Source organism: Danio aesculapii, chromosome 16 (genome assembly GCF_903798145.1).
Source record: "Danio aesculapii chromosome 16, fDanAes4.1, whole genome shotgun sequence".
Classification (NCBI taxonomy): domain Eukaryota; kingdom Metazoa; phylum Chordata; class Actinopteri; order Cypriniformes; family Danionidae; genus Danio; species Danio aesculapii.
The window spans coordinates 4,034,299-4,048,219 of NC_079450.1; the positions used below are offsets into that span (position 1 = coordinate 4,034,299).

A 13,921-nucleotide genomic window follows, 5' to 3' on the forward strand; every position below is an offset into this window, starting at 1 on the left:
CACACATGCTCTGTTTTAAAACATGTTAAACTAGTGAAACTCACTCTTGATCACATTTGTTGATGATTGATGATCCTAGCGAACTGAACACACCTTTTATTCCCAGTTGCTTTGCGCACATCTGGTCTTGCTGATATGATTATACACGTGACTACCGGACATGTTAATGCGCGCAGCTGTCAATCAAAATTGGTGGGCGGGGGGACCGCACTCCTACGTAAAGTTGCGGTCGGTCTGAAAACTGCTCCAATTGGTCCACCGTTTTTTATGTTGTTAAATTGAAAAAAAAGCACTGGGTGTGTTTATATCACCCCAATATGACGCCATATACACCATACATGCACATATGTCTGTCTAAACCTCTTGAAAAGTAGATTTTTCACCATAGGTGCCCTTTAAAAGCGTACATTTTCATACAACTGAATTTGTACGAATTAGCCACCAAACTGACCTATGTAAAATAGTTGTTTTCTCATGAGATCAGGCTAATTAACCTGGTTAAATCTTTAAACTGCACTTTAAGCTGAATACCAGTGTCTTGCAAAATAACTCAAATATTAAGTACTGTCATCACGACCAAAACAAACGGTATGAGCTATTAAAAATGTGTAAAAATGGTTTAAAATATGAATTAAATTAATTATTTGTCTCCAACTTAGAGCAAATCTGGCCCAAACTACATCACCAGTCCAAAACACTTATTGTTTTAGTAAATCTCTTCAGTGTATTGTGTGAAATGACCTCAAATGTTCATTTCCTTCAGTCACCCCTGCTGAAAAAAAGCTGGTTGACCAGCCTGGTTTTAGAGGGGTTTTGGCCATTTCCAGGCCGGTTTCCAGCCTGGTCTTAGCTAGCTAAAAACCACCTTGACCAGCCTGGTTTAAGCTGGACATAGCTGGTTTTGGCTGGGCTCCCAGCCTGGTTAGGATGGTCAAGCTGGTTTTAGCTGGTCATCTTCCGGGACGTCCACCTGATGCAACGAGTCTGCAAAACCCAACAGATGTTCATTCCTCTGTGTCTTGCATAGATGAACAGAGCAAAACAACCTCCATCGGTCAAGTTCACGACAGAGACAAACCCTGAATCTCCAGCAAACACCTGTCCAGGAAAACCACCCCGATTCGAGACTCCTCTGACTCTCTGAAGTCCTCCTCAGCTTCATGCAAATCCTCAGTCGTTTCTGTCCTCATTATATAAGTCCTTTTCTCTTCGTGTCCATCCGGAAGAAGTCCAGGCACCCAATTCTGCCTGTAGTTTGACGTTACTGTATTAGAAACCTGTTCAGGCAGGTAAGAGGAATCATTATGAATGAGATCATTTAATAAAGGCATGCGTTCAGCTGATTCATCTGGAAAAGATTCATTTTGAAAGAAAAGCTCGTGAAACTGTAATGCACCATTCTTATCAGGCCTCGCTGGAACCACAAGAGTCTTGCATTCGGCGTCTGAATGAATCAATTCAACTGAATCAGTCTCTGGAATGAATGAATCAGAGCTGTTAAATGATTCATTGGTTTCCAAATGAATCAATTCAACTAAATCAGAATCTGGACTGTGTGATTCAGAGTTGTTAAATGATTCATTGGTGTCTGATTGAATCAATTTAACAGAATCAGACCTTGGAGTGAACGAATCAGAGTTGTTTAATGATTCACTGGTGTCTGAATGAATCATTTTAGGTGAATCAGACTCCGGACTGAATGAATCAGAGCTGTTAAATGATTCTTTTGGCATCCGAGCGGGTAAACAGAGGCTGTAGTTCTCTGATGGCTCTCTGCTATTCTGAATCGGCCCGTCCTGTTGGCATCTATAAGGCTCCTGGGATGCATATGCATTATCTTTAACAGTGATCTCAGACTTTTGTGGAGTTAAAGATGGAGTTTGTGGATCCGGATTAATCCCAAAAAACATTCCAGACCACATTTCCACTTTTGATATGTTGTCTTTGGGATCGGACCAAAATGGTGGACTGTTGTTTTCTGGCAGCATCTGTAATTCAGAGATTAGAGAACATCAGAATTAGGTTTGCAGATTGATTTTGCATATACTAAAGCTTGAAAGTCAAAGAAGAATTATTAGGATAAACATTTGGCGACACTTTACAATAATAATCCATTAGTTCATATATTTATTAACATGAATATTAACATGAACAAACAATGAAAAATGCAATTATTACTGTTTTTATTCAAGTTGTTTATTGATAGTTCTTGTGTGAAAGTGCATTCAATTTTAACAAGCACAACTTTGGGTTTAATTGGATTTTTTTAATGTATTTTAAGGGTTTAAGCTTTAGCTGATGAAATGTTATGAAAGAAAATGTAAATATAATAAAATTTAAATATTACAAAAAAAGTAACATTCATAAATGACTAAAAAACTATTGCAAATTTAAAAAGTAGAAAAATAAAAACCAGTTAAACCACAGCGATAGATATCACGATGCTGCGCTGGCACTGCTATCTTCCGCCCCGCACCCCCGCAGCAGCAACCCGCTCACGAAAAATACACACTAAGGCCCTGTTTACACTAATACGTCTTAGTTTAAAATGGCATTTTAGAACGAAAACGATCCACGTCCACACTGGCGTTTCACCTAGCATCTCTGAACAGCCCTCCGTCCACACTATACCGCTGAAAACGCACATCATATGACCACACACACACACACACACACACACACACACACACACACACACACACACACACACACACACACACACACACACACACTGTGATGCGCTCCAGCAGTCTGCGGGTGCTTTGAGCACAAATCCCCAGAGAGCAGTGCATGTGGTACAGTGTATCAAGGATGTACAGCTGGATCACGTCTCACTATAGTTGTTAAACGTGATATTTAATTTATCTTGTCTCTATCTTGTGACTCTTCTGTCTTTTGAATCTATCTGGTAACGTGTCACAGCGTCAGTACACTGCTTCAATCTTTCGCTTTCACGTTTTTACTCAGTTATTTTAGTGAAAACCTCAGGTAATGTTGTTAGGTTCCTGTTGGTTGTGCACCTTTTTTACCAAGTTTGTCGACGCCATTATAACGACACAGATCACTCTGCCTATTCATGCCAGAAAAAAGTGATTGACAGGTGGTAATTTGTGTGTGACTTATCTTTATTTATTTATGATTTGCTTATGGGTAAAAACAAGGACTAATGTGGGTCAGGTAGTTGAAACTGTAGGCTACAAATAATGAATTCGTTTTGACTTAATTTTTTATTAATAATAAATTCACCACCGCCTACGACAACAATGCCATCACGATGTTTCACATTCGACATCGTACGATGCCAAATTGGTCGACATCGCCCAACCCTACCACAGAATGCAAATAAATCAATAAATTATTGTAAAAAAAAAACAAACTAAAACAATTGAATGATTAAAATCAATGTAAAATTAAATAAATAATTTCAATTAATTAATTAATCAATCAATCAATCAATCAATCATAGAAACAAGCTAAATAAATTTCATATTAAAATCAGTAATAAAATAATTATTTTATAAAATAATAAGCCCGAATCTAAATAAAACACTAAACCAGATAAAAAAAAATACTTATTTAATTGTATTCTATGAAATTCAATTTAAATTTATTTCTAAAGTACATATATAATAATAATAATAATAATAATAATGAATAATAAAACAACAACAAAAATAGGCTATACAGTGGCTCATTGGTTAGCACTGTTGCCTCACAGCAAGAAGGTCACTGGTTTGAGTCCCAGCTGGGTCAGATAGTGTTGGTGTGGGTTTCCTCCGGGTGCTCCGGTTTCCCCCACAGTCCAAACACATGCACAATAGTGGAATTGAGAAAACTAAATTGGCCGTAGTGTATGAGTGTGTGTGTGCATGTGAGAATGTATGGATGTTTCCCAGTACTGGGCTGCAGCTAGAAGAGCATCCAAAACATATGGTAGAATAGTTGGTGGTTCATTCAGCTGTGGCACCCCCTGATGAATAAAGGGACTAAGCGAAGGAAAATGAATGAATGAACAAACAAAAATAACAACAATAAACATTAGTTGTCCAAAGAGATGTATATAAATGATTATGAAACAAGATTAAAAAAAAAAAGGTTTCAGAGAAGCAGAATAGTGAAAGTGTTGTTAAATTATTGCAATATTTACACAGGTATTCTTCAAGCAAATATTGTAGGTCAGATCTGGCCTGAGAATCTGAGTAAACATTTATGAAACGGTGACTTGGACTCTAGATTTCATGTGTTTTATTTCATGTGAATCACTTGATCAAATGAACAGGAGCCCGTGGGGAAGTGGAAAAGTGAATAAGGCTTTGTCTATGAGAACAAATATTGACTTGATTAATCAGCATGAGGTTACATAAAACCCCAAGCTGAGCCAATTTACTGAGCAAATATCAACAAGCGTGATTTATCCTCTAATATCTCACCCAGATCAGACTGCTTTATATTCAGTGCCCAACACTAATATTGGAAAATATGAGCAAAGGAGGCTGTGAAAAAAGTTTTCAAAATATTATTAAAAACAAAAACAAACAAAAATTGAAGATGCTCATGTTTACACTTTACATTAAGGTTCATCTTAAGTATTTATTATGGATACACTGAATTTTCGGCAGCTGAAAATTATTGGTCAAAAATGCAGTTTACGGATTTTGGCCAAAAGATTAAGGTGGCAGAAAAGGAACCCAAAAAAGTCATGCCGTATTCCAGGTTTTGATTTTTGGTCAAGTGCATTCAGAATTTTTGGTTTTACCCAAGAATTATTTATTTCGGTGCATCTCTAGTATTTACTAAGATAGAACTACTTACACATTAATTTTTCTTTGGCGCTCAGCAGAGATGTATAGTAATGAAGTTGAACTACTTCACTACTGTACTTAATTACTAAAAGGCAGTATCTGTACTCTGAGTATTGATTTTTCTCCTACTTCCACTTTTACTTCAGTACATATTTTCGATGAGTTTATTACTTTTACTTTTTTTAATGTGCTTTATCGTTACTAGAGGTGTCAAAATTATTGATATTGGTTCAGTAATGGATCATAACCGTAAGGCGAGGGCGAGTAAATAACGCTCTTACTACAATGAAGGCGGCACAGCACACGAGCCGCTATTTCACCGCTACTTAACTCAATCTCTGCCTCTCTTTCTCACTCTGGATGTTTGACCCGCTGGTGTGTTTGTGAGGTAACTTTTCCTCTCCTCTTGGCTGTTAAAGCGATACTTGTTGATCCTGACACGAGCGTGTCTGACATGCAAGTTTTCTCCACTGTGTATTATGGATTACCTGTGATAACAGCGTGTTATGCACATATAGACTGTAACCACAGCTGTTCCTCCCGCCATAGGTGAACAGCGCTTTCATTTCTAAAGCCGATCGCAGCCCTTTCTGTTGAGCAGGAGAAGACTATAACCAATCACAGGTCTCTGGTTCGAGTCCTGGCTGGGTCAGTTGGCATTTCTGTGTGGAGTTTGCATGTTCTCCCTGTGTTAGCGTGGGTTTCTTCCGGGTGCTGCGGTTTCCCCCACAGTCCAAACACATGGGCTATAGGGGAATTGATGAACTAAATTGGCCATAGTGTATGCGTGTGTGAGAATGTGAGAGTGTATGAGTGTTTCCCAGTGCTGGGTTGCAGCTGGAAGGGCATCCGCTGTGTTAAACATATGCTCGATTGGCGGTTCATTCCGCTGTGGCGACCCCTGAAGAATAAAGGGACTAAGCCAAAGGAAAATTAATGAATTAATTGATAAATAAATAACAAAAGGTAAATAATGCTCATATTTTCCAAGGGTGCCAATATTAATAGAGGGCATGTAATAATATCTTGAATCCTTAAAACAGGTTTATTTATATATGGCCACATGATCAACTTATGGCCATTTCATATGAATATCAATATACATAAACATTACATGACAAGAACAACTTCATATTTCAATAAGAGATGATACACAAACAAATATATTAATAGAAATAAATACAATGCACAAAAACTGTATATAAAAAATTAAATATCCTAAAAACAGCTTCAATGATTTAGTAAAGCAGTGTTTCCCAACCACATTCCTGGAGGACCACCAGCTCTGCACATTTTCCATGTCTCCTTAACCAAACACAGCTGATTCAGATCATCATTAGCAGAGACTGAAAGACCTGTAATGGGTGTGACAGACAAAGGAGGCATTCAAAACATGCAGTGTTGGTGATCCTCCAAGAACGTGGTTGAGAAACACTGCAGTTAAGCATTGACGTCAGTGACTGGATCTGGCAGCAGGTGTGCGTCTTAATCGTAATCGACACGAGCTGCCAGAAGCAATGCAGAGGAAAACACACACATTCCTTGAGCAGCGAAACGTGACGCTCTTGTCAAACAGGACTTTCGGCTGCCGGTAAGACACTTTACAGGAGTTTCCCTCAGAGATGACACAATCACTCACCAGAGCTTTCGGTAAGGAGCGCTTTCTTTTTACAAAGCGATGGCAGAGCATGACAGATAGGAAGACCATCAGCAGCGCAGCCAGCACACTGGGCCACATTAAGATATGGAGCAAGGGATTAGGTGCTGAAAGACACAAACAATATATTTTTATTAATTTTTTTGTTGCTAAATGAATGCTAATTAAGTACTACCAATATTATTCTGAGTGACATTGCTTATTCAAAGTCAAAGCAAAGAGCATAGAATCACCAAGAGGCGACACTCTAGTGCGATTTGGGAAACAGCCACTAGATGGCACGGCGGCCATTTTGGAATGAATATTCCAATAGAGCAACAGCATATTATAGTCTGTAAAATAAACTATTAACAGTGCTGATGATTGTGATAGTACGTGTTGTGTTGTCGTCTTTCAGGTTGTATCTCAGCTTTAATGCACTTCTTAAATAAATAAATAAATAAACAAAGCAGCTGCTTGCCATCGAGACAGTAATAAGTTCCAATGGACAGCCGATCGCTTTCACTCCAAAATGGTGGAATCCGGGGCTGTGGCTGGGTGCTGCTGTAGCAATGGAACATTCTATTGTCGCCTCTTGGTCATTCTAAGCTCTTTGGTCTAAGTCAGCTTTATTGTCAATTCAACCACATGTACAGGACATATAGAGAATTGAAATTATGTTACTCTCAGACTCTAGGTGCCTAAAATATAATATTAATACAAAAAGTTAAGAAAGAATTTAAAATACATACAATTATACATAAAATGTAGTCTAAAAATATAAAATTGTATTTGTAAACAATAGAATACAATGACATTAAGGGCATATGGCAATGAGAGCAAACCAGAGTTGTGCAGATATAGAACAGTTTTTATACACATTCCTGTTATCTTAATTTCAGTTCTATTGCTGTTTATGTGTTTACCATATGCTGCATTACAAAAAACTAAATATATGCACACAGATAGGTGAATATGAACACAGTTCAGGTGCGAAACAGTAAACACTGAAATATTCATTCATTCATTTTCCTTCGGCTTACTCCTTTTATTCATCAGGGGTCACCACTACGGAATGAACCGCCAAGTTATCCAGAATATGTTTTACACAGCGGATGCCCTTCCAGCTGCAACCAAGCACTGGGAAACACCCATACACACATTATTTCTGCATATTTTTTAAAAGGAACACATTTTATAAATAAACTTTTCAGATTTAGTTAAAGAAAAGAAAATTTAGTACTGAAAGAAAACAAGAAAAACTAATAACTAGTAAACGAGTATCAACTGATACAGATCTAATCCCGATACTGAGGTGTTTTTTTTTTTTTAAAGCAAAACAGTTTCTATAGTTCTGGTGATAAACTCAAATAATATATCTTCTTTAGTAAAAATAACACACCTATAAGCCTACTGTACTGTACTGTATATGACAGACGGCACAATCAAACTAAAAATATGATGCTTGCTGTAGACTAGGCTACATTATTTGAGCTTTCGTTATGACATTGATATGCTGTTGTGGTCCAGCTTATGTTTCCTTTTTAATATTAAGATTTTTCTTTGAAATCTGCAATATGCTACCACTATTGACACTAGCAACCTTTTAGCAAAGACTGATATTTTCATGCAGGTTTGCTGCAGACTAAACTAAACTGTCTGAGGCCAGTTTTACTTATTAAATTCATATTACGGCCGTCAATTTCACTTATTAATTCAATCAACTACTTTTCCCACAACGGTACCGAGTACTTTCAGTGCTGCGAAAAGCGAATTTGTAAAGCCTTGCTTACTTTTACCACAATGAGCAAGGCTTTACAAATTCGCTTTTGCAGCACTGAAAGTACTCAGTCAGAAGGATGAAAGAACAGAAACTCATTGTGAGAATTTTACCAAGCGGTGCATGCCATGTTTGCACAGCTGGTGCGTGAATATAGCACTTGATGCATCAATGAGACACAGCGTGCAACCCTCCGGGATCTGCGGACTCTTTCAAAACAGAGCAGCACAGAGGGAAGGAATCACTGCTAGAAGAATTCTCCACTGATTATTAAAACTAACAGGGACAAATAGTCTTGGACGAAGTATTTTTTTGAGTTGTCATAAACGACCGCAGCACGCAGTTTGAATTGTGAATGAATGAAGAAAGATTAACAGGCACAGCAGCAGGAAGCGCTGATTAAACATGAATTTAACCACTTGAATATTCATCTGGTCTTCACATTAAACGATAGAATAGCTTCAGAACCTTTACAGTGGGCCTACATAACTGCGGTATCGAACCGATATCCGATCCAAGTATCGGGAACGGTGCATCCCAAATAAAAACCAATATAAATGAAAGAAAATAATACACTAAAATAATCAGTGACAATAGGTTAACTTAAGTGAATTGAAATGAATAAACAAAAAAGTAAAAAAAAAAAAAAAATAGGTTAGAAAAAATAAATAAGAAAGAAAAAAAGTGAATAGGGCTGGGCGATACAGCAAAATATTATATATATAATACTTCATATAATTCGGTATCAGTAATTATTGAATATCTAACGTTCACACAATATTTAAAACCACTTTATTTGAATTTACCAACATTACTAAAGCAAATAGTTGAATAAAGTCAAACAAAACAAAAAAAACTCACCTCTTATGTCTCATAATAAAATAAACCAGTGTTAAAGAGACTCTTAAACTTGATAAATAAATTGTTACAAAGTGAGTGCAATTGTAAAGTGAATACTGAACAATTAAAGCAAACTTTAAGGTAGATCAACATTTGTAAGACGTCAATAATAATGACAGTAAAACCTCTGTAAACTACACAAATGATGATAATCAAATCTGAGCTTTCAAGTAATGCCGAATTCAGTCTGCATGATTTTAGCCCCGCGACAAATGCCTGAAATCACAGACAAATCGGTGCTCGTGCACGTGAGTGACAATCACACAGTATAAATGATCAAAGACGCGATCCGAGAGCATCAAATGATGCCGTGTAAAATGAGTTTTGACTGAAAATAACATCGGCGATCGCCTACAGCCAATGAGAGAGCAGCATTCGCCTGTGTGTGTACCCGCAGGCCAGCGGGAGGTTGAGGCAGACGTTAAAAGCGCTCGTTTTCGGTTTATTTGGACCCAAGAAATGGAGGAAAAACTAGTGGAGGTTTGACAGGAGCACCCGTGTCTGTTTGACGTGTCATACAGAAAGTTAAAAAGGAAAGTTCCCTTCAAACCTAGGTGAGCAAATTTGTACATTTTGGGGGTATGTACATATTTGCTAGCATTAAAGTAATGGGGTAGCATTAAAGGCTTCTTTCTCGTGATGTAGTAAATGATAAAAGATATACTACGTTTTTTTGGCTGTGAGACGTAGTTTGGATGAAGTTGTCAGCGATTCTTCCTATTGTAAAGTCATGCAATGTGAAAGCCCCTGTCGCCGATCCATCTTGCAGCGTAAACAAAGCAGAGACAAAACGCTAGCCCAGATAGTCATGCAGTGTGAAAATATCCGTGACACACCTACTTTGAAAATCATGCAGTCTGAACTCGGCATAAAGGAACCAGCCATTATTATTCAAATACACACTTCAACATTACAGATTGTGAAGTTGAATGACTACATTACGCCCTATGCTAAAAACTCTTTCAGATGGGGTGCTAGTGGCTGGGATGCACAAGAAAAGAAACCAAAAAGCCATGCTGGTGGCATCCTTACATCCTTTTTTACTTACAATCTCCTCCCTGCTGCAATACAGCACTCATTTTCACATGTGTTGCTATTCTCACCTGAGGTGGCGTTGATGAATCTCAAAACTGCATGGATTCCTTCACCATTTTCAATGTGCTTGGCACTCACTCTCCTGGTGCCTTTCATAACTAGGTGACCATCAACCGTTTTCTCACAGGATGACAAACGTGCCAAGCATTGCTGCAGCTTCAATACAAGCTTTACTTATGGAGAGTGTTTGGAGTGTTTTACTGCAGTGTTTGTCTGAGGTCATTAGTCCATTGTTATTACTGTAATGTATATATTCCAAACAAAGTGTAAAGCAGATTGGTTAGTTCTGGAAAGTTGAAATGTTTTCAACTAAGTGTAAGTTACCTGGAGTGGAAAATGCGAGCGCTTCACATGTGTACGCTGCTTGCACACCATGTGAGCGTTGCTCCCTATCATTATTGACAATGGTGTTCGGTCAATAAATACAGATACCGTTTTTAATCGCCCTAATAGTAAACCAAACTAAGTAGCAATCACAGGTTTAGTTGAAAACTCAGACTGGAAGCAAATTAAAAAAATGTTTTCAGAAGGAGTGGGTGTTTAAACTGTAGATTTACCTGAGACGGTGAGACAGAAGGTGCTGTTTTCACTGGGTCTGAACCAGCCGGGATGAGTGAGAGAATAAAACACTTCGCCACAATACTCAACATCTTTCCACAGCAGCTCGATCAACACTGAAGGAGACGTCCTGCTAAAATATTCCTGATGAAACACACCAACAGTTACTGCACAAATAATTCACAACACAGATTCAGCAAATAAATAAATAAATAAATAAATAAATAAATAAATAAATCTACTTATGCATGCAACTACAGAAAAACAACAACAGCAACGACCACCTGAAATCTCTGGATTTACACCTTATACTAAATAATAAAGTACTTTATAGTAAAATTATCAAATTCAAAGTTTCAAATAAAAGCATTTTCAGCAAATGTTTTCCCACACTCATATTCATCTTTAGACAACACAATACTAAGAAGAGATAATGAAATAAAAAATAGATGATTATTTTGCTGGCGCACATTGTTAGTCTTGAAGTGAACTTATGATCACCAGCGATTTAGCGGCTGCAGATCGTTGGTAAACACACAGTTCGCTAAAGAACTACAAATCCGCCAGTATATGGACTACAAGTTCCGTCATGCACCTCGCACACAGCTGTTCCTGTTTCAGTTTGATTACACGCGCACACACAGCCAGAGGATAGTTACGGGTACTTTAAATACAGCGCGCACAAACACATCTTTGCCGAGTCTTGTTTATCTGTCATTGTGAACATTTCAACGCGTTTCCCTTGCCTTGCTTTGCCGTTTTGACCCTGACCTTGTTTGTTTGTTTGCTTGCACTGATCATTTGCCTGTTTAATGACTATGACTCTGGATTGCCTATATATATATATATCTGTTTGACCCCGTTGACCGCCTGACCATCCTGCATTTAAATCAAATGTACCAAAAAAACGGTAGTAATGTTTAATGAAAATGCAGACTGTTGAGGAAAAACATGGACATTCAGAGTTTGTGATGAAGATGAGTTTGTTTCTACATGCAAAATAGATTAGAGGATTGAAATTAAATTGATCTGCTTTATTTTATATAACATAAATATATGCACAGACAGGTGAATATGAACAGTCCACTGTTACATAATAATAAACACTCTGAAATAGCCTATACGCTGGCAGCTTTGAGTACAAGCTACTATCATTATTTTTGCATATTCATCATGCCATTCCCATTCAATCTTGCCTACTTTCAGGACTCAATCTGCAGTTCTGTATAATGCTAAATATTTTTTGAAATATTAGTTATAAATGCATGATTTCTTACTCTCTCCCTTTCTTTCTTGGCCCTTTGTCACAGATGAAACCAGAGGTGAAGTAATATCAGAAAATGCTGTTGATCTGCTTTGCTTGTACTTCACTTGAGCACATCCATTGGTTAGAGGATTGAAATTAAACTGATCTGCTTTATTTTAGAGGCTCATTTTTGACCTGAAGGACATACGGTGTATACAGAATTCCAGGACAACAGGAGAGTTCATACTAACCTGTGATCCGGGATGTGTCAGACGAACAATGTATTTAACAGGGTATCTGTTCACATCACTGTAGTCCGCCCAATACTTCATGCTCTCAATGGAGCGATTCCAGGGAACCCTTGGCTTAGAAAGAGTCACATTCAGATGGGTTTGGTTTGAGGTGACGGTCAGCTGCGGTGCCGCTAATGTGGCTAAAAGAAAGAGAAACACAGCAGATATTGCAAAATTCTGAGAAAATAAGCAGGTTGTGATCATATAAACTTTGCTTTGTGGTTGATCATTCTGTACTAATAAATTCTGCATTTATCTAAAAAACAGTGGTATAACCATAGACTGTAAAATATATGGACGTAGTATCCGTGACGTCACCCATAGGTTTCTGGACACTGCAAAAGAAGCTACTAGTAGGCGCGGCCAACCGTCGCGTCATCGCACCCACGGCGGGATACCAAACAAGGGCAAAGAGGCGGAGAGTGAGCGGAGCTACAGACACCTGCTGGCACTTTGCTTAGACCTGGCAGACAGACTTTACTTTGGGAGAAACGCTTGATACTTTATTACCTGCGACTCATTTGTGTTCTGACCACATGTGCTTGGCTGTACACTATCTCAAAAAAGTGTTTAGACTTTTAACTACACTGTAGTAATACATTGAGCCACTAAACATTGCTCTGATGACGTTTTTCTACAGGAGGAAAACGCGAAATACTTCCAAACACTTCAGATATAGTGTGTGTTAGTAAATGCAAGACTATTGATGAACTCCAGCATAACACTGTATGACAACGCTTCAGATGACTGTTCTAGAGCCATCAGCTAATCAACCTGTCAGATTCTGGAGTGCTTTACGGGTCTAAAGAAAAATATTAATGATAAATGATCTTAAATAAAACAAATACATTTATAGAGATGGTATATAAGTATATAACTTTACTCACATGGGAAACGGAGGCCACATGAATGGTTTGTGAGCACAATTAAATGCACACAGCATCCCATATCATCTGATAATTGTAAGAAATAAGTCCAAAAGGCAGCTGACTGTGTAAAGCCACATAAAACAACACAAAAATACGATGAATATGCCGAGATCAGAGGCTAATCTGCCGGATTCAGCTGAGGTGAAGTGACGGCGACCAGCGAGACCTAGCTGTCACTCAAGTGGCCACGCCCTTAATTATGCAAACTTAATATAACCTAATATAAAGGAAATGGATGAGTTATAAAAAAATTCACCCCCTCACAGTTGTCATGGAGGGTAATATTAGCTATATGAACCAAAATCGTTCTTTGTACCAGGCTGTAAACACCTTTTTTTCTGTTGTAAAGTTGACCATTCTAACAGTGGGCTCAATTGCAATTTGCTCTATTATGGAGCCAGGACTAGCGGAATTTTGATGAATTGCAGTTTCAGTTACTTCCGTATTGGCTTCCCGAGGGAGAGCGGGAGGTTGCCGCTTGGGTATACAGTGTTTCTTGTCAAATTCATCGATTCTCATGCAACACAAAATGTAAAAAAAAAAAAAAGTTGTTCTATTTATCAAACTGACACACACATGCACGCACACATTTCTTTGTGTTTTCTGAGTAGTGTGTAGTGAATATAGGTCAAAATAACAAGTATAAAGAGATCTAATTTAATTTTCATGTAATGTGAATCAT

At 37.9% G+C, this 13,921-nt stretch overlaps 1 protein-coding gene across 1 annotated transcript in view; it reads right to left on the bottom strand.

The window, feature by feature from the left end:
* Window positions 1-901: 901 nt before the first annotated feature.
* ifnlr1 (interferon lambda receptor 1) overlaps window positions 902-13,921 on the bottom strand; it is a 36,634-nt gene continuing 23,614 nt past the window's right edge. The window contains exons 4-7 of the mRNA XM_056476204.1: window positions 12,269-12,450; window positions 10,771-10,915; window positions 6,442-6,566; window positions 902-1,988 (exon numbers count right to left, since the gene is read on the bottom strand). Of these exons, the coding sequence (XP_056332179.1) occupies window positions 1,062-1,988; window positions 6,442-6,566; window positions 10,771-10,915; window positions 12,269-12,450 (1,379 nt within the window). The 3' untranslated portion in view covers window positions 902-1,061. The remainder of the gene's footprint in view (window positions 1,989-6,441; window positions 6,567-10,770; window positions 10,916-12,268; window positions 12,451-13,921) is intronic.